The sequence below is a fragment of the Marmota monax genome, unplaced genomic scaffold (genome assembly GCF_021218885.2).
Source record: "Marmota monax isolate L192 unplaced genomic scaffold, Marmota_monax_Labrador192_F-V1.1 WCK01_AAM20220418_F8-fsc00028, whole genome shotgun sequence".
Taxonomy (NCBI): Eukaryota; Metazoa; Chordata; class Mammalia; order Rodentia; family Sciuridae; genus Marmota; species Marmota monax.
The window spans coordinates 13,814,593-13,836,318 of record NW_026694779.1 but is presented as its reverse complement, the minus strand read 5'-3'; the positions used below and the strand labels follow the sequence as shown (position 1 = coordinate 13,836,318).

Genomic DNA, 21,726 nt, shown 5'->3' with positions numbered 1-21,726 from the left:
TTGAATTACATGGAATTTTAAGTAAGAAAGTGTAATTTTTTGACTAAATGTCATGTAACTTAATTTTTTAAGTTGTAGGAATCTTGCTTTACATGTCTGACGCTTATGCATTGACTTTGGGGCTAGCAGGTGTCATGGCTTTGTCTTTGAGGTTTGTGGTCTAGCCTTTGCCTCAGGGCTGAGACTGAGCACCCTTATGTCCTGTTGAAATTGTGTAATCATGTGTTTCCTTACCAGTTTGAATTAAAACTGTTTTTCTTAAAAGTACATATCTAGAAGAAGCCATATTCTATGTATTAGATACGTTGCATGAGATTTATTATTGAACTGTAATGTGTTCAAGATAAGAATATTTTTGAGATATTTGTAAATACAAATAAAAAGTATTTAGACATTATAGTGACTTTTCTTTTGAATAAATTGTGGCTACTATGAATAAGACGTAAAGTGAAACAAGTCAAATTATACCACAGCTTTGTGAATAGAATACTAAGTTCATTTACTTGTGATTCTGAATTAGTAATAGCAAATATCATTTTTAATACTTTAAAATGAAGTTGGATGAGATGCTGTATGTAGATTATTCAGTAATCTAAATATTTATAGTTTCTTAGTTGTAAAACAAGCAGTTCATCTACTTCAGAAAATGATTTGAACAGTCATTAAATTCCTAAGCATACTTAAACATAATTGCTTTTAAAACTTTTTTCAACTTTGAGCTGAGTATTTTGAACCTAAATTTTTTAAATTCTCTTTTTCAGGATGACAGTTTATGACTTGTTTACCCTAATCAAGTAGAAATTAAGTCTTAATCAGTAATAGGTTAAGAACTGTCACTTTATATTTACTTTGTGTTATATTAAAACATGTCTATAAGCTTTTCAATTTAATTTAACTTATAAGTTAATTTTTAAAAAATACTTAAGAAACATTTGGTTCTTTTTAAACCACTTTGAGGGTGTCCTTTGTATTTGTAATAGGTTAAGTTTGAAATTACAGAAGTGGTATATGTTCATACTTTTAAATAGATCCCCAATGTCGTAGAAGTAGATACCCAAAGAAAAGAATCTAATGAAATCATGTTACATGCTAGTTGTAGTTTCCTTTTGGAAGAGTTTTGCTATCTTCTTTATAATCAGTACAACTTCTGTGTACTTAATTGAAGGGACTGCATTGTTTTCCCTCATAGCAACAAGGCCACAGTTTACTCACCCCGTCCCTGTTGGTGGTGGGCATTTATATTTTGACCTTAATGAGCAATGCTTACAGTGAACATTCTTATTCATGTCTTTTGTTGGTGAATGTCATGTACTGAATATATCTATATGATTATTGGTATTTGTGACTTATATTATAATTGTTAGATAAGATCATGTACTCAATTAAAATTTAATTTATCAGTAAAATCATGGCATTTGCAGGTGAGTAGATGGAGCTGGAGAATATAGTGCTAAGTAAAATTAGCCAATCCCCAAAAAACAAATGCTGAATGATTTTTCTGATTAAAGGATGCTAATTCATAATATGCTGCAGGGAGGGGGGGATGGGAGGATTAAATGAACTCTAGAGGGAAAAGGGGAGAGATTGGAAGGGAGGGGGCACAGGGTAGGAAAGATTGGAATGCCATGGTCATCATTACCCTAAGTACATGTATGAAGACACGAAGGATGTGACTCTACTTTGTGTACAACCAGAGACATGAAGAATTATGCGCTATATGTGTAATATGAATTGTAATGCATCCTGTTGTCATATATAATAAATTAAAATTTTAGAAGTTTTTCTTAGTACTCTAAGAAACTCTAAGTACTCTAGAGTACTCTAAGTACTCTACCTCACAATGTGTTCATTTATGCTTCCATGAGTATTAAATGCAGATATTGGAATTCTGGGTATGTTTTTGTACTTGTTTCTTTGGTTGTAGGTGTAACTACCTTTTTATGTGCTAGTAGCTCTTTTATGAATTGCTCTTTCATAATCCCTTTTTTCTTTTGCTGATTCTTATTTTTAAGTTTGTTTTATTATTTTGTTTTTGCCTTTAGTTTGTAAAGGCACTATATTAAATTCTTCATAGTATTTGGCCACAAAAAGCTTATCCATTATTCAAAATTACTTTAGTACAGTGTCAGATAAAATTTTTTTCCTCTTTGCCAGTAGGTTTTCCAATTTCCTGTTTGCTGGTGTGGTAGGTTCCTGGAGGAAGGGGCTAGCACCTTCCAGGGGAGGCCTGGGAGAGTGAGTACCCAAGCCTAGTCCTTACTCAACAGATAGGTATAGGAAGGAAGGGTTCTGTTTGTATTTGGTTTTATAGGACATTGAATAATTATACAAACAAATGCTTAAGTTCTTTTAATTTTAAAGTCATTGTTTTGTCCTTTTAAAATACTTTTGAAACTGGGTGTGGTGATGCAAGTGTATAATCCTAGCAGCTTGGGAAGCAGGAGGATCAAAGCCAGTCTCAGCAAAGGCGAGGCGCTAAGCTACTCAGTGAGGCTAAATAAAATACAAAATAGGGCTGGGGATGTGGGTCAGTCAGTGGTCGAGTGCCCCTGGGTTCAATCCCCAGTCGCCCCTCCTCCAATTACTTTTGAACTTTGAAATATTATAGGAAAAGATGGATTATAGCTACTCCCCAGAACTGAAGTTACTGCTTTTTAGGCAAGAAACACCAAAAATTAAAATAAACAAAATGAACATTTTTACTGGAATGGTCAGTTACAAGATCTTTATTGCCTCTTTTTGCCCTCTGCTTGGAGCAATGAGGAGGAAGAGAGGGCACATTGACTCAGACCAAGGCCACGCCCCCTGAAACTCTTCCCCTCAGACATCATGTGTATAATTTAGGAACTAACTGCTGGTAGCTAATCGTTCAGAAAGGGGTTTTGAAGGGTAGAGAAAGTAACTCAAAGTCCTGGCAGTTAAACCATCTTCAAGTTATTTGGAAGGGAGAATGATGAATGTGAGTTAACCTGTTAAATCCTGCTCTCAGTTGACACTGCTCTTTCAGCTGTGATCTTTCTAAAATGTTTCACCTGAGTGACAAACAGAAATGGTGTCGCTGTGTGTTTAGGAGAGTGTGGGAAAGTTGCCCAGCTTGTGTGTCCAGTCGACTTCCAGATTTCTTTTCTAGTTATTCTAATGTTCATGATCAGCCAGAGTTGACTTGGCGCTGAACATCATTTCCATGATTGAGTGTCTTGAAAGTTTCTGTGCCCAAGAGGTGCCACTTTGAACTTTTAAAAGAACAGGGCTGAGGCTAGAGCTCAGTTGGTAGAGTGCTTGCCTCGCTTTCACAAGGCCCTGCCTGCGTTTAGTCCCCAGCGTGTGTCTGTCTGTCTCTCTTTCTCTTTCTCTCTCTCTCTCTCTCTCTCTCTCTCTCTCTCTCTCTCTCTCTCTCACACACACACACACACACACACACACATACACACACACACACTTGATTTTCATACTTTATGAATTACAGATTTAAAACATAGTTTTTCTGAGTTTTGTATGTTTGTCTTGGAGTCAGCTGTGGATTTCTCAGCGACTGAGAGAATGGTCCTTAGCCTTTCATTCCTTTGTTTTCTGACTGCTTTGACTCATTTCTTTCTTGTGTAATTGGTTAAGAATTGGCATTATCTAGCATCCATTCCTCCTTTCTTGATGTGTGGTACTCTTCTCTAGTAGTTACTTTCTTGAAGGGCTGGGACTGGACTTAGGCTCTGGTGCCTGCTGACAAGCGCACTACCACTGAACTACACAGCCCTAGCCCATCTAATAAAATTCTCAAAATTGAAAAGCAGGAACTAGCAGAAAACTAATTAACTTTTATTTATATTTAATCCAAATGAAACAACAATTTAGACTATCGCAGGCATTCTTGAGAGATGGTTCACGTGATTAAAAACTTGGACAGTACCATAGATTAGTTTTGGGGCATGGAATGATGCAGTTGATTTGCAACATTGGGATTGCTTCCAAATTATTGACAAAATCCTAGCCTTCATTTTCTTAAATCTTTTATACTTGTCCTTTCATGATGACATTTAAGTGAGTCTCAGAATTCTTGACATTTGGTTTGAGTTGTAAAATACTTGTGTATGAATGTGTGTGTGTGTGTGTGTGTGTTCATGTTCTGTACCTTGGTACAGAAAGAGCATATTGTTCCAAGTAGAGATAGCATTAAAGGGTTCCAAGCTTTCTGACTTTTGTGACTTAAGAATAAACACAACTGTAAACCTATGAAGCTTTTTTTAAAAAATATTTTAGTAATTGTTGATGGACTTTTATTTATTTATATGTGGTGCTGAGAATCGAACCCAGTGCCTTACACATGCTGGGCAAGTGTTCTACCACTGAGCCACAACCCCAGCGCCCTAATAGGGGGCTTCATAAGCTTTTGATAACAGAGATATTTGAGTTAGTTTCTACTTTAATAGTTAAGTTCCAATGTTAGACTAGTCAGAATATGTTTGTAGATTTTTACTCTGATAACGTCTGTTATATTTTATGTTCCTTTATTTTTATTTTTTTTGTGAGTAAAGTTGCACCAAAAGTTTGCCTGATTTACCTTAGATCCCGAATGAGATGTGCATTTTCCTTTTTCTTCTTTCCAGTTGAATTCCTTGATATATAATCAGATAATTTACATATTTTTGTAGTAAGTAATAAAAACATCAAACAGCTTAAGATAAATTTAGTCAAATTATATTCTCAGGTTAAAATTTAACAAGGAATGATATGTTTAAGGGTGTTTAGCCTCATTGTTTAAAATTTGTCTTTTCCTGGTCTTTATTACATGTTTTGTTTTATAGTACTAAGGCATCAAACCCAAGAGCTTTGCCCTTGCTACACAAGCTCTCTACCCCTGAGGTACATCCCATCCCCTAGAATTTCTCTTTGAAAAACAGCACTGAGGTGCTACTTCATGCTTAGGTATGGTTCTCTGATGTTTAATAGCTTTGTGGAGTGAGCATTTCCAAAGCTTTTAGATATATGAGGCTTGGGTCTGTGTATTTATTAAATAAATGGGGGCAATGAATTCAAATGAAAATATACAACTAATATAAAAAGCATGGTCTTGTTTCGTAATGGTAGTTGCTTTTCTTGAAATTATAAAACAGTTCTGCTTTGGGCTTTATTCTTCCCCAGTTGGTCTTTGGAGAATTTGTGCCTTCCTCCAGTCTTCATTAGATGTGGATGGGATCAGGGTTATGATAGGACCAAGATTTATTTACTGAGCACGTTCTAAGATATTTTAGGCATTGTTAAATGACTTGCATATGTCATGTCATACTTGGGCCTCATGATCATTACATAACAGCACTTAGTAGTCCCTGTTTCCCAGAAGAACACGAACACTTAGAGGTAAATTCACCTTGGGCTGGCGGGTTATTGTTTGTTTTTAAACCTACTTTATACTTTGTATGTTGAAAGTGAACGGTTTTCCTATAGCGGTTTTGAGTAACGCCATTTGAGAACTCATTTTATAGCTCAACGGTTTTCCTATAGCAGTTCTGAGTAACGCCATTTGAGAACTCATTTCTTCTTGGATCCTTTACTTAATGACTTAAAAAAAATGTTTTATTGACTTATATAGGTATGTATGCATATATATATATATAATATATATACACACACACATATAAAATAAGAATATAAGTTGAAATGTTAGCTAGTCATGCAAATTTTTCAGATTCATACACACCCAGTTTTTCATCTTCCTATTAGCAGATAAGCCAATATATCATTGCAGAAGAAATTGACTAGATTTCATTTTAAATAACCCTAAGTATTTTCTTTGAAGTAAGTTACTTTACACCTTTGCTAGTGAACGTCCTTTCCTGTCCACTCCCATTCTGGCTTCTGCTTCATACTTTATTGAGGGGGAGTGGCATGCATGTTTTCAGATAGCACCCAACCCAATTTTTGCTCTTTATTTTTCTGAACTCATGTGTCTTTTTAACTAGTGGTTTTTATTAGGAGAAGACTTAGTATTTCCATATGCTTTCTACTGCAAGTCAGAGAAAACGCACCTTTCATACGGCCATGGTGTATGTGCATTTTTACATCTTTTAATGGCCTGCCTTGGATTAACTGTTCCAGGTTTGTGCATGTTCTCCTGGCATGCAGTTTATTCCATAGCAGTGTGTATGAACTTGATTAGCTATTATCATCATCAGTCTGATTACTTAAATGTTCTGCTGAAGAGCCCGTGTGGTGTTTCTGATTTGTAGTGGCCTTTATATTTATAGGATACATTAAAAAGTACAAACTGTATGTAACATGAGACTTCAGTGCATTTTGTTTTAATATTCCTAGGGCTGAAATATTTATAAGAAATGTGAGTTTGTGTCCAGCCAGTCTGGGTGAGGAAGAGTACTGCTTGGTGTGCCAGTGCCATCTTTTGGAAACTGGGTGAAGCAGTACCAGCCCACTTGATCACAGGCTGCTGCTGCCACCATGGCATATACACGCAGACTTCCATGAGCAGGGTTGGCCTCGACTTTACACACATTCATCAACAGAAATAGCCCAAACTGTAAATTTTAAACAGGAAGTTTAAAAGGACTCAAATGGTAAAGTTAATTTTTATTTAAGAGAAAATACCTCAGGAAAGAATGGGAATATGGTATAGGAAAGAATTTTAGTTGGATAATATTAAATTATGTGTTGGTTAAGTACCAACCAAAGCTCCATTTGGTGCTATTCTTCATATTTCAAATAATATATGAACCCTCTTCATTATAATATTACTGTAAATAGTGAGAATAGCTTAGGTGTGGTGTTACATGTATTTAAAGTTTTAAGAGCAGTGATACAGAAGAGGGGCCAATGAACAGGTATATACCTCTAATACTTGGAAATTCTGATAGTGCCTTTCGTCTACAGATAAATTTCTTATTGATGATAGTAATATTTATTACGAGGGCCGTCCTTAGGCTTTTAGCCGAATGAGTACAAGAAGCGACAGACAATTGAGGAACTGATGTTTGTTTTTATATGCAGCTTGGGGAAAATGCTTAAAATTTTTTTTATTGGTGTTGTTGCTTTTTGTATTAACTATAGATTTGTAATTGTAGTTTGTATTGATAGGAATGAACCAAAAAAGATGTGAAAAGTTACTGATTGGTTCTTAGTAAGGCTGTTGGTGTGCTTTGTACTTCTCCATTTTAAAAGATTCTTTAGTGTACTTAACACTGAGTAGATTTGCAAAAGAGATTTCAGAATATTGTCAGAAACTCTGAGAAATTTCTTCTACCAGTGACAAGTGAATTTAATGTTAATAATACCAATTATTAATATTAATAAATTAATACTAAATATTGTTACATTTCTGTATTTCTAGTTGCTTCTAGATATTTTTGATATCAGGAAAATAGTTAATCTTTTACTTTGTACCCTTTCCTCTGGCTCAGGTTTGAATGCTAATTGAGTGAAAAGACTGATTCTTGGACTTAACCTGATAACTGATACATTGTTTTCCTGTGAATAACATTTTTCAAAATTTATTATAAATTAAATATACAGAGAACATAAAAAATGATGCTAAGAATATGAGAACCGAGTATAGTTTATGCAGTTAGAAAATAAACACTTTTATTTTTTAAATATATGTGGTACGGTGAAAAAGATGTAGGACTGGACATGAGGGCAGCTAGATTTGAGTCCTACCATTACTTCTCACTAGCTGCTTTACCTTGATGGGGAATCCTTGGTCAAACTGCCTGGGAGAAGTAAATGACATCGTGAATGTTGATTATTCATTTGAGGCTTTTGTGGTTTTTTCCCCCAAAGAGAATGAATAGATGTGTATGGCAAATACTGAAGTCCAGAGATGTGTGTTTGTACTTTATAGCCCTATCTGTCATTTTTTGTCCTCACCATTCTGCTGTTCAGTTGTAATTCTGATGAATACTGGAAGTAAATGTGAGCTCAAACTTGATATTTATAAAATGATTCTGGCTCCATGTTATGTCAGTTTTGTATTTGCTGTGATCAAGTGAAAAATGTATTGTGAAAGCATTTAGTGGTTAACTGTGGTTCTTAACAAAATCCTGAGGATGTTTGTGTATACTTTAAGCGATTAAACGTGTAGGAAAAATTTATGTAAGCTTGTAACATTGAGCAGAATCATATTTAAAATACTTTTTCATTGGAATGATGTGTTTTATTAGTCTGTCTAGTATTAAATCATTGATACTTTTTTCAAACTTCGTATGCAGGGGAATGAGGAAAAGTTTCTGTATGTAAATGCATTGTAACTTGATTTTGTATTACCTCTCACCTTATAGAACAGGTGTGCTTATTGTTTACTTATAAATGACTCATCCTTTCATTTCCCTTTGTAGCTTAACATGAGTGACTCAAAGTTTTAGCTACCAAAATAAGTATCCTTGTTTTCTTGGTAACTGATGACCTCAATCTATAAAATTATATTCTTTTGCAGTATCCCTTTTACTATTCAGCGACTATGTGAATTGCTAACAGATCCAAGGAGAAACTATACAGGAACAGACAAATTTCTCAGAGGAGTAGAAAAGGTATTTATTTTAATTATGGGAATTATGTTAAACTGAAGCCTAATAGATTTCAGAAAAGAACATTGGGTAAGATCTTTTTCAGGCACCTTTTCTTCAGAGTTTTCTAGTCTATCTTGAGTTTTTTCCATTTTTTTTTTTTCCAAATGATATTCTGTGTTTGGGAAAAGATCTATGGGAAGGGGCAGAGGAGGACCTGAAGTGCTGATTTTTTAGGAATGGAAAGAGCAGCTTATTATCTTAGATATTCATTGTATGTATTAACATATTAATGTTCTGAAAAGCTCCACAGATGATATGTAACTTTTTGGAGGCAGGTAGGTATCAAAGATTGAACTAGGGGTCACTTGATTACTGAGCCACATCCCCAGCCCTGTTTTATATTTTATTAGAGACAGGGTCTCACTGAGTTGCTTAGCACCTCACTAAGTTGCTGGGGCTGGCTTTGAACTCAAAATCCTCCTAAATCAGCTTCCCAAACTGCTGGGATTACAGGTGTGCACCACTGCTTCCAGCTGGAGATTAGGTATTTAGCTTTTCTCCATTTGCTATGATGTTGGCTTTTGGTTTGTCACAAATGACCTTTAAGATGTTGAGGTGGCTTTGAACTCAAGATCCCCTTGCCTCAGCCCCCCAAGCCATTGGGATTACAGATGTACGCCACCGCGTCCCACTCTTAATATATAACTTTAATGTTAGAGTACTCTGTTTCACAACTTGTAGAATTGTAATTTGGTGGTAGAAATCTTTGAAAGTAAGTATTGAGTAGAGAGAGGGGCAGAATCAATGTATTTGACCCTGGAAATCGTAATCCAGAACCAGTATAGTGGCTTGTAATAGTTCTTAGGACCTTTATTGAGCTAATGTTTTGTGGAACCTTTACGCCCTCAATTGAGTAAGATTCCCAAACGGCAGGAAACCACAGTGGTTCATAAGTACTTATTTTTCCAACTCAAGGGCCTTTAGTAATTACATTTTTAGATTTCTGAATGAAGAGACAAGATGTCACAGTAACCTTACGGGGTGGGTGGTGCCCTGCCTTCACATTAAGGCTGCAGTAGTTCATAATTGTGTGACCTTGGGCGAGTTACTTCACTTTCTTGGTTTTCTCCTTTGTGATATTTGGATTATAGGGCTGAGAAGCACTTACTCTTTTAAGCATATTGCCCAAAAAAGAGAGGTTCAGGTTTCTTTCCTTGGGATATATTGATGGCTGGGTGTGGTGGCTCATGTGTATGATTCCAGCAAATTGGCAGTTGAGGCAGAAGGATCTCAAGTTCCAGGCCAGCCTTAGCAACTTAGTGTCACTCTGGCTCGAAGTAAAAAAAAATAATAATATATATATATGGACTGGGGGTGTAGTTCAGTGGTTAGTTGACCTTGGGTTTCATCCTCGGGACCATAAAAGTAAGTACAAAAAAAAAAAAAACCAGCAATGAAAAAAAGTGACTCTGGATTGGGTATTGCTTTATGAGGAAAGTCATTACACGTGCCCTAAGTAGGTGGCTCGAGTGTCTTCAGAAGAGAGCAAGACTAGTTTCTTGTTATCAGTTTTCATTTTTAACCATTTATTGTCTTTTATTAGCAAACTGGAATTATTGGAAACAGCCCACTAAGAGTGATTTTGAGAAGTTAGAAACAAATTATTAAACCTTTATATTGTATTTCTTTTCTCTCATTAAATCAACAATTTTTGTTATTGCAGAATGTGATGGTTGTTAGCTGTGTTTATCCTTCTTCAGAGTAAGTATAGTTTTTTTTCTAATTTTAATGTTATTTATTATGTTTTAATACATAATTAAAATACTGACTTTTTTTATTATGAACCTCTCACCCAGTCCCCAGAGTAGACTGTGACCAATAATATTACGTATGTGTGTTACGAGTAAAGAGATGGGCGGTCTTCTGTGATTCTCATATTGCTGATGTTATGTGGTGTCCTGGCACCAGAGCCCCTTGATGCCCTTGTAGGGCATGACTCCTAGGTTTGAAGCAGACACTGGATGGCATTCCTCTTCAGGTGAAGAAGAATTTGTTGTTGTTGCCATTCATACCCTGAAGCAAAGACTTGGTTTAGGGTACATTTCCTCAACCTTGGCATTACTGAGCTTGGGACCAGATAGTTTTAGTTATACATAGGTGTCCTGAGAACTGCAGGTTTAAGTATCTCTGGTCTCTGTCCACTGAGGCCAGAAGTGTCCATGCTTCCCACACCAACACCTGTGGTGGTGGGGGAGGGTGGCCCCCACTGAGGACCATTGGTTCGACCTCAGCTGCTTCTGCTTTCTTGGGTGGCAACTGTGTGAAGTTTCCTTCACTGTTAGCAGGATCCCTGCATTCATCAGTGTGTGTTTATATTGGTTCCCACAGAAGTCTGGGTGTGTGGCAGTTAAAAACCTACAAGACCTTTCAGACCCAGAGTTCTTATAAAAAAAATTTTTTTTTCTTGTAGGAAAAACAATTCAAATAGTTTAAATCGAATGAATGGTGTTATGTTCCCTGGAAATTCACCAAGCTACACTGATAGGTGAGACTAGCAATTTTTATATACTTGAGCTTGCATTTTCCTGAATTTGAATAGCAGACTCTGTGTACTTTTTAAAATTGGATGTTTTATGGAGGATATAGGATGTGCTTCACTGAATTTGTTAAAGCAGAAACATATGTGATGTGTTCTTATGAATGTCCTTTGGGAGGGGGATGGCTTTTTACAAAAGGGGGAAATGATGGTGGTGTGTCTTACAGGTCTAATATAAATGGGCCTGGAACACCCCGGCCACTGAGTCGACCAAAGGTGTCTTTATCCGCCCCCTTGACAACCAACGGTTTGCCTGAGAGCAGTGACAGCAAAGAGTCAAACTCACCACATAATGAAGAAAGAAACCACAGGTTTGTGTGTGTTCTATGTTTAAAAACAGATGGTTGTTTTCACCAGACATTAACGTTTATTGATGGTTTTCAGGACCCAGTTACCATTCACAGTGTACAGTCGGCTTTTCCCACCTGTGGGCTCCACATTTGTGGATCCAGCCAACCAAGGATCAAGACTATTTGGGAGGGCTGGGGTTGTGGCTCAGAGGAAGAGTACTTGCCTAGCATGTGTGGGGCACTGGGTTCGATCCTCAGCACCACATAAAAATAAAGGTATTGTGGCCACCTTCAACTAAAAAATAAAAATATTTTTTAAAAGAATATTTGGGAAATTAAAACAGTATGTCAGTAGTACATGTGTAGACTCTCTCCCCTTCCTGTTCTCTAGACAGTAGAGCAGAACACATGTTACCTGGACTCGCACTGTGTCAGAGTTGCGAGTGACTGGAGCTGTCGGGAGCCCTGGGAGGACATGTGTGGTGCTGTGCAGACAGGTGTGCCTTGTTGAGCCAGGGCTCCGCAGACACCGAGGGCAGGCAGGGTTGCAGTTTTGTGGTAGGATCTTTGGCTCTCTTTAACACAGTGTAAGGTAGACAAAAGACTTATTAAAACAGCTGATTTGGGAGAGATTATCGCATGTAGGTTCTGTCCCAAGAAAGTCAAAGTAGTCATGATACAGGTTTTGTCTTTTTTTCAAAAGTTACTTGAGAAAAGAAATTGAAATTCTGAGTAGTTTCTTAGTACAGGTTATGAAAGGGAACTTTTTATTTTACTTCAGAGTTTCTCTGTCACATTAAGGGAAAAGGAAGACTAAGTGAGAGGACTTGAGTGTGTAAATCTGGGGGACCTCTAGTTTCAGTGTAACGGTGTTCAACTTACTGGGAAATGCCCAGAAAAGTGGCACTAACTTGGTGACTTGGCACTAATGAGAAACATTCATGGAACAGTTTAGGTTGCGTTGAAATTATTCTCTGATGTTTTTCTTCAAACAGATATGACAGTGTAACTTTGGCACTAAAATACAATTTAAAAGAATGTAGAAGTTGAGGAAAATAGTATTAATGACACTTTAAAACAACATTTTCAGTGACTGTGCAGCATCTGAATCAGAAGGGTCTTCAGTGAGTCCTATAAAAAACAAACATTCAGATGACGACGCCATGGAGGCTGAAGGGCACGAGGCCAAAAGACTCAGGTTTGACAGAGACGGGGAAGTCAGAGAGACGGCCAGTCAGACCACGTCCAGTGAGGGGGCCTCGGTACTGGCGGAGGACGCAGAGGCACCATCATCATCTCAGGACAAGGACAAAGAAAGTAGTTGTACCCAGCAGCACTGCACAGAAGAGGAGGAGGAGGAGGAGGAGGAAGAAGAAGGTATTTAGAGACATCTGTAGAAGGGTGTGCTTTCTTGTTTTTCTGAAAGAATTTAACATAATGGAACTACTTACAGTGCTGATGTTGGCCCCTGTGTGTACTTGCTGCTGAGTTTGAGGGGAAATTATTTGACTGTAGAATATCAGAATTCATGACACGTGACTGTGGAGGTATTTTGAAAATACATTTAACTACAACAACATTTGCTTATTTTTAGAGTCTTTTATGACATCGAGAGAAATAATCCCAGAAAGAAAAAATCAAGAAAAAGAACCTGATGATGCCTTAACTGTGAACGAGGAGACCTCTGAGGAGAAGAGTCAGGTGGAGGAATCGGCTGTGTCTCGAGCTGAGAAGGATTTACATTCTGAAGGGAGTGACACCCCGGGCCCTGTAAGTAGTGGTTCTGACTGCCACCAGACAGAAGAATCAGTAGGATCCAGTTCCAGTAAAACTGGAGAGGTTCTCTCAGAATCCTCCATGGAAAATGATGAGGACGCCACCGAAGTCCCCGAGGAACCAATGGAGCAAGACTGACTACTTCACCACATTTAGATGCCGTATTTTACATACAGTTCTGGTTTTACACTGTATAAAACTTTTATGTAATAAAGTGGACCTTTAGTTTTACAAGAGAAAGAGAAGCAGGTTGTTAAAGTACTTTAAAAAGTACTTTAAGTGTGAATCCTGAAAGAGTTGTACATGTAAGAACTGTGAATAGCAGCTCCTCTGGGTCCTGCTTACCGCTATCTATTTTGTTTTTGTTTTTGTTTTTGGGGATTTTGTTGTTGTTGTTTTTGCCTTTTTTCTTTTCTTTTTTTTTTTTTTTTTTAATTTAGAAGTTTTTAAACTGGAACATTATAATTACAATTTTGGAAACCTTTCAAGATTATCACATTTAGTTTATACATGTGCTAGAAAGCTTTATGTCTTGTCTCTTTCTGACAGCTGTAGCAGATTTCATATTTTGGTCATAGTTTCAACATTTTAACATGTGAATTATAGGGTTTCATGCTGGTTTCCAGGTTTTATTGGTTGACTATGTACAATGGAACTTTAAGTCATATATACATACATACATACATATATATATAATTCTAAGGGGGGAAATGTTATATTTTTCTGTTTCTATAAGAGATGAATACAGTGGATAATTTTCTATTGGTGATGATTGAGTTCACCTCTTTCACGAGACATTTTCTTTCTCTTCTGAGTAATTCACATAAAATCTGGCCCTGTGAAACCCTGGAAATCTAAGTCTGTTGTAATACCAGGTTAAACACATTCCAAGAGATCTGTTCAAACTAGAATTCTTTTGTATACTTCAGAGGTGCCTGATAAAAGACTTCATTATTTATGAGAAAATGTGCTTTATCTTGGGAATTGTGTTCACACATCAGCTGACTGTTCTCCTGAGTGAATGCTTATGAAGCTGACACAAGCCCATCTCAGAAGAACCAGGCAGGTTCCTTAAACTTTTGCTTGCTTTTCTGAACATTGTGAATATTACACATTTCTTTCTAAATTATTCTAGAGTATGCAAATGTCAATGGTATGAAACACCACTGTACTGGAAGAATTAATATATTACTTTAGTAATGTACCTGAGCTAAAATGACTGAAGCTTTAGGGGGTGCATAGAAACCACCATAATTTGTATGACATTTTGAAGTGAATTAATATTTTTGAACATGCTTCTTCGACAGCCAGTGTTATATTTTTCAGATCAACACAAAGCACAATGATTACTCTAAACTCAATATTTTCAAATTCACATATTTAAAGTCATGCAAGCTGCAACTTCCCTGTCAAAATTACTGGCTGCCAAGTTTATACCTGTTTATTCAGCTGTACCTTTTGATATTTAGAATTTTTAAATTTCTGTAAAGTAGATTTTGTAGAGTGTAATGTGTTCACTGCCTTTGTGAAGCGGTATATAATTGTATAATTTCTGTGTGTAAACTGAATGCTTGGGCTTTCAATACAGTATTCATATGAAGCAATAAATATTCATGTTATGAAATACTCGAGTACATTTTTATCAAAATACAAAAGAATCCCTTTTTTTAGTTTCAGATATCTGAAGTACATAGATGAACTTATAAAAAACATGCAAACAATTTCTCACACTGTATCATATGCTTTGGGTGATTTGGAGGGAAACCACAAGTTTTGCATTTTGACTACTTAAATTGCTATGACTAAAAAATACCCAAATGATTGGACGCCACGTATGTTTGTAGGGTATATACTACTGACTGACTTGACAGGTTCACAAGCAGCTCGATGATATATTTATGAATATGTCTGATAGTTAAAAACTGAATATTGATTTACTGTAACAAGAGGGGGGAATCAAACGTTGTAAATTTTTAAAATTTTTTGCGATGATGTTAAAATGAAGCAATTTTAAATGTGACTTTCATTCATAGTGACCTGTTACTTTATTTTGTTGAGGGATATTTTGCCAATGAGAACAGATTTTAAACATTTTAAGTTTAGAAATTTAGGAATTTTCTTTAGAATATTTATGAAATTATTGTCAATAAACCTATTCTTTAATCTCCTGTGACCTTTTGATATGTTTTATTTTAATTATAGTGCCATGGACCACTTGTAAACAAATCTTTACTTTTGTCCGTTATAAGTTGAAGATTTAGCATCATGACTTTGAGGTCTGTGGTTTTATTTGTAAACTTGCAATTGCTATTTTTGCAAGGGCAAATGTATTTCTTTATTAAATAAAGTACAATAATGGTGAATGTACCAAAATGACATCACTTAACTCTATGAGGGATCTGCATTTTAATCTATAGTTTTAATTGTTTTAATATTTATTAGATGTTCACATGTCGATCATAGATCAAAATTGTTGCTGTTTATACAGATAACTGTGGAATGCTGATGGAGTATCTTCTTTAGGATAGGTGGAATACTTCTGTCATTGAATTGGGAACCTAGTTGAGCTGGCTTTAGATATTGGTGGCCATTGGGAAGTAAATCTCCACACATGTGCAGATGTGCACTTTGATGACTGCACATCTCCACACATGTGCAGATGTGCACTTTGATGACTGCACCAGAGAACGTCAGGCCTGAGGGCAGCGGGCTGACTGGTGCCCCGTTCAAAAGGCTGGTTTTTCAGCTCGTTTCCTTAACACATGGAACAGAGCGCTATCAGGAAGTTGAAATGGAGAAGGAAGGCTTGAGTGATTAAAGGTATTTTATTTTTTGACCTTAAACAGATTGTTTACCTGTTGCTCTAGTCTTTGAACCCAACGTGTAAAAATAATTTGGAGATGCTAAGGAGGAAAGAGAATATAAATATAATGTGTCTTTATCACTCTTCCCTTTTAAAAAGTGAAAACAAAAATTCTCTTACATTTTTTTGGAAAATATATCTTTTTAGTTCCAGAAATATAGCAGAACAGAAATTAGTGAAAATGTTATATTTTAAATGTTGATTATTAGGTAGGTTTAATCCACTTAGTACTTATCCACGTCTACACCTTTCAGGAGTGTAGCCTGAGTGATGGAGTTGCCCATCAGGGAGTAAGAAGCATTTGGTGTGCAAAGGCCTCCCAAAGTACGGGGCTGGACGGCGTGGCCTGTTAAGCATTGAGGTTCAGAGTATTTTATTTTGCCGGTGTAGATAGGCATGTATTTATGCATTTGTAAAATCAGCAACTTTTCAAATAATGTAAATGTAATATACTAGTTCACTTATAAAGGTACTTGGGCAGAATCTAAAGCTGCTGCAATGTTTGATTTGTGAAAAAATGTAACATGGTAAGGATGAAAATGTAACTTGCAGAACCAAAGGAAATAAACATTTGGGTAGTGCTTCAGATTGTCTTCTGAGCAGGAGTTTTTTAAATGCATTGATTTTGATAAAACAAAGGTCAGTTCTCCGGAGATTTGTGCTACTCATAAAATGGATGAATGGAAAAACACCTTGTAATTTCATATGGAATTATTAAAATTAGGTTTACTGGGTTATTGGCCTCGTAAGGATGCTAGTATGTATTGGTTAGAATACATCTTTCACATTTAAGAAATAATCAGTACACTTCAGAATTTTATTTCAATTTGGAGCCTAGATTACTTTGCCAAATAAATGTATTATTTTCGTAATGCAATAAAATATAAATTAGAAGACTACCTTCCTGTGTGGAATGACTTTTTTTACTGGTTCACCCTGCCCGCCCCTGGCCCACATTAGATAGTCGAGGATCAAGAGCATTTTCTGATCTCTGAAGAGAAGCTTGATGTGTAACTGTTACAGTCCGGCTGCTTAAGTGATCTTGGCGTGTTCAGTAGGGAGATGGAGCAGAGTTGATTGGAAAGTCGTGGGCTTTTTCCTGACATTTTAAGCCTGATTATCTGACCAAGTCCAGATTTATCCATGTGGGATTTCTGCTGGCTGATTGTCACAAGGCATGCCCAGCTCTCCTGAGTCCCACTTTGAGTCCTGTGTGTGGGGAAGGAGGTGTGGTACTTGGAGAGGTGGGTTGGTTGACTTGCAGCTCCATTCTTTGTTCCTATCCCTGGGTGGCAGGCAGGGAGCTTCTTCAGCTTCTTCATATTTGATCTCTAACAGCCCCCACTGAATTTTATTTGCTTAAGATGAGTTTGTGGGAAGACTGATTTTTTTCCCCACTGACCAGTACTTAGATTTCTGACTACTTTGCTGTCTAATGAGCATATTTCTGTTCCTTCTAGCAGTTATTGAGCATCAGATTTGAGTTTAAATGTATGACCTTTGAGTCTATTTGTAACCTTCCTAAAGACTGCAATTTTGAAACTTAAAAATGCCAGCAATCCTGTTTCCTCAGTCTGCAAACTCCACGGGTTAGCTCATTTTGCAACATTACAGCTCAGTTTGGTGCTTGGCCAATGGGTGAGTCAAAAGCAACTGGGCTAGGAGGACCCTGACTGATTCCTTAATTTTAGTAGTCCTGTGTCTACTTTTTCTATGTTGAAGGTACTGAGTTCATCCCTAAACGTTTCTGAGATGCTAGGTTCGTGGAGTTGAGAGCAGTACACACTACTAGACTTGCTTAGAGATCATTATGCAGTTGGACTGTGTTACCAAGTATGAGCACCCCATCAAAGATGTCTGTGAATATCAGACCAGCTACCCCTGACCTATGAAAAGCATAGCATGGCTCTCTGCTGGAGGGTAGGTGCTTCTGCACGTGGGAGGTGGTGTTATTAGGCCACCCAAGTCCTGCCTTAGAGGTTGTTATGGGACTTGGTCTTGGATCAATAATATATGTATTAAGAAATTGTGGCTCAGTGGTAGAGCACTTGCCTAGCGTGTGTGAGGCACTGGGTTCAGTCCTCAGCACCACATAAGAAATATATGAATAAAATGAAAGTATTGTGTCCATCTACAACTAAAAATTTTTAAAAAACAAAATTGTGGGCCAGGCATAGTGGTGCGTCCCTGTAATCCCTGACACTTGGTAGGCTGAGGCAGAAGGATCACACATTTAAAGTCAGTTTCAGCAACTTGGGAAGACTCGGTCTCAAAAAAGGCCACCGGCGGCGGCGGCGGCGGGGGTGGGGGGTGGGGGGGCGGGATATGGCTCAGTGGTTAAGCACCCTGGCTTCAATCCCTAGTACCAAAAAAAGAAAGAATTGCCACAGATGGTGATGTGAGATTTCTAAAGCTGTTTATATTTGCTAAGAATTTTAGGAGTGAATGTGGCTAGTATTCATTTTGAATCCTACTCTTTGCATTGCATTGCAAGTTCTGCAGCTTAGAAGGGTGAGTCTCGTTAATGGTGACTGACAGTTCCTCTGTGCAGTAGGGAGTGTGTGAGGTCCCACTTTTCAGCCTGAGTTGGTATCTAAAGTTAATTTACTTGGTTGGAATTTAGGATACAGTTGTTCAAAAATGATTAAAACTGCGGCTAACGCCATTATACACGAACGTGTTTAGTCCTTAAGGTGAGTGTGTTATAGCAATTAAGTAGCAATAATAACATTTCTGTTGGAAAAATGAGTGAGGTTGTGCTCCAGAGTTGTGCAAAAACCACTTCTCCCGGCAGTGCGAGCAAGGATTCCAGGTGGAGCCGTCAGGGTCCAGCGGAGGCTCAGCAGCTCACCAAGTATGTTTCGCTAGAACCAGGGATTTGATACACTGTACCAACTATATCTCAATATTTGTTGTCTTTTGGTCATAATACTTGATATTTCAAGATTGAACATTTGAAGTATATTCCAGGTACAAGAGCTAGAGAACAGTTCCCAATGTTTTTCTTAAGTGTTCTAAAAAAAAAAAATGGTAAGGCACAGAAAGAAGTCCAGGTGTCTTTTCAGCTTGGATTCCGTGTATCACCGTTATTCCACTTTTTGCAGCAGAGGAAGGATACAAAAAAGCATTGGTGTCCTTAGGTGGCAACTTGCATAGTTGCTGTGTGTTTCAGGGCTGACGGAATAAATGAGTGAATAAAATAAAGGTATTGTGTCATTTAGACTCAGCCCAGTTTTGACCTTTGGGGAATTTCATTACCTGTTGAAGAGCCGGCAAAAAACGTGAGTTGTTTGGATTTTGCAGTTTTGCAGTGCGTGGGACGAACCCAGGGCCTAGCATGTGCTAGGCAGGCGCTCTGCCACTGAGCCACACCCCAGCCCAGTAGTGCAGGTGTTTAACTCAAGGTGGTCTGTAAGGTGCAAGGAGAGCTCCCTTAGGCCTCTCCCTTAGCTTCACAGTAAGGTGGGGTGACCTCACCGCCCCAGCTGAGGAATCTCGGTGAGTTCCCTTGTTCATTAAATGAGCTAGGAACATCTACCTGGTAGGGTTACTAGAAGCTCTGATTATAATTAAGGTCTCGGATCTGATGATTTTTTTGAGGGAGACATGGGAGGAAGAGAGGAAAAGGCACATGGTCCCTGAAGAGGACAGTAGTTTTATTGGAATCCAAGTGCAGATTTCAGTCTTGGTCAAGACCAAGATAATAATAGCACTAGTTATGCACTGACTGTTTGCTCCACGTTGCCTCAGTAAATGTCACCCATTATGTGATATTTGCCTTCCCATGACATTAATATTTTGTGGGTAAGATGTTTGAGGTAAAGAAAGACACTTCCCCTGGGACCCTTCAGAAGTAGATCAAAACCAGGGTCAGGGGCTCTGTGTTGCTAGCCCGTTGGTTTTGCCCATTAGGCATAGGCACTGCCTGGTCTTGGAAGACTTGCCAGGTCTGGGTGAGAGTAGCACCCAGGAGGTGGACACAGAGAGAAGGCCACTCCAGACCTCGGAGCTGGTAGGTGAGTCCTCCTTGTGCACAAAACCCCAAGCTGCTTCTGGTTGGTCACTCTGCAAGCTTTTCTGCTGCACCTGACCATTCTAAATGGATCATTCATGTTTTTCCAGCTACACATCTTAACACATGATCTATTGCTTTATTTATTGGGGCAGGGGAGGGTACCAGGGATTGAACTCAGGAGAACTTGACCACTGAGCCCCATCCCCAGCCCTATTTTGTATTTTATTTAGAGACAGGGTCTCACTAAGTTGCTTAGCGCCTTGCTGTTGCTGAGGCTGGCTTTGAACTTGGAATCCTCCTGCCTCAGCCTCCTGAGCTGCTGGGATTATAGGCTACCGTGCTACCGTGCCTCTCCCGCCCCCGCCGGCTATTGTTAAATTTATTTTTAAAATTAGACAGTTCATGTCCAATAAAAATTCAAGGAGAACAAGATGGTGTAGATCAGACCGTGGCCCATACCCTTGCTTCTAAAGTCCTGAGTTGGACCCCTCTTCCCCACCCCAGAGGCAGGTGCTCTGACCGTAGGACACAGGACCCCAGAGCCAGGGTTGTGTAGTTGGGTTCCTGGAGCTCAAACTCCATTTAGAATGGACCACTTGGCTGTGATCTTGTGCCTCTGTAAGATAAGGAGAATGCTGTGCCTGCCAGTGCCGGCCAGCTTTGCATCACTGTGGCCAAAATACCCAACAAGAACAACTTGGAGGAGGAGTTTATTTTTTTCTGCCTGAGATGAGGCAGATCATGGCGGAAGGGCATGGAGGAGGAAAACCTGCTCGGTCCCTGGTTCAGGAAACAGGGGAAGGGAAGGAGTAGCACAGAAGAGGCCCCCTTCCGGCCACGTGCCACCTGCCCACTGTTACCACTCAGTACACCAGTCCTTTCGAATTATTAATTCGTCAACTAGATCCCCACTGCTTACGATGCAGCTCTCACGATCTAGTCATTTAATCTGTCTCTGCATTCGCAGAGGAGATTCTGGGGGGCGCCTCCTATCGACACCCCAGCAGGCTGCAGTGAAGGTTTTCCACTGAGAGAGCCTGGCAGGGGTTGAGCCCTGCATGCACATAAGTTCAAGACCGCATCCTCCAGCGGCCATGTCCTGCATTGTCCCCGAGATCATGATTCACCTTTCAAACTGGGCGGTCACCACTGCTTCTCCTGGACTCTCCTTCCATGGTGAACGCACACCACGTACCTTGAGAGGGTCTCTTGTCTTGAGAGCGTCTGTTGCACTGCTTTGGCTTGTGATCGGTGACCCTACCCGTGGTCTCTGCAAAACTCCTGGTGGTGGCTTGGTAAGAAAACACAACGCTGCAGTCATTCCCACGGTGACAAACACCTGCTTTACTACCTCTTTGCTTGCCCTGTTTCCAAGATTTTGCTGTTTTTACTGATGGGACCATAGCATGGTTTCGCTGGGAGGGTTTCTCTGGCCGTGAACTCCAGTACCCAGCTGCGCCTACCTCCCCGGAGCAGCCTCACACACGTTCTCCCCTGTCCTCCGTGGGATCCGGAGTGGCTTCTGGGTTTCCCAGGTGATAAAAGCAGTGCCTTAGAGTCAGAGCCAGACACCTGGGAGAGCACCGCCCATCCGTGCAGGCTGTGGTCTGCCTATCTGTTCGTCCTTAGAGATCTACTAAGGCGCTACCCATGAGGCTGGTCCCAGGATGCCACAGAAA

General features: G+C 38.8%; 1 protein-coding gene across 3 annotated transcripts in view; it reads left to right on the top strand.

Moving 5' to 3' along the window:
- The window catches only part of Ppp4r2 (protein phosphatase 4 regulatory subunit 2), a 46,450-nt gene extending 29,519 nt beyond the window's left edge, over positions 1–16,931 (top strand). For all 3 annotated transcript variants that reach the window (XM_046425458.2, XM_058573019.1, XM_046425457.1), the window contains 6 exons: positions 8,435–8,528; positions 10,231–10,268; positions 10,978–11,052; positions 11,271–11,414; positions 12,484–12,770; positions 12,988–16,931. In XM_046425458.2, coding sequence (XP_046281414.1) covers positions 8,435–8,528; positions 10,231–10,268; positions 10,978–11,052; positions 11,271–11,414; positions 12,484–12,770; positions 12,988–13,307 — 958 coding nt within the window. In that variant the 3' untranslated portion in view covers positions 13,308–16,931. The remainder of the gene's footprint in view (positions 1–8,434; positions 8,529–10,230; positions 10,269–10,977; positions 11,053–11,270; positions 11,415–12,483; positions 12,771–12,987) is intronic.
- Positions 16,932–21,726: the final 4,795 nt, after the last annotated feature.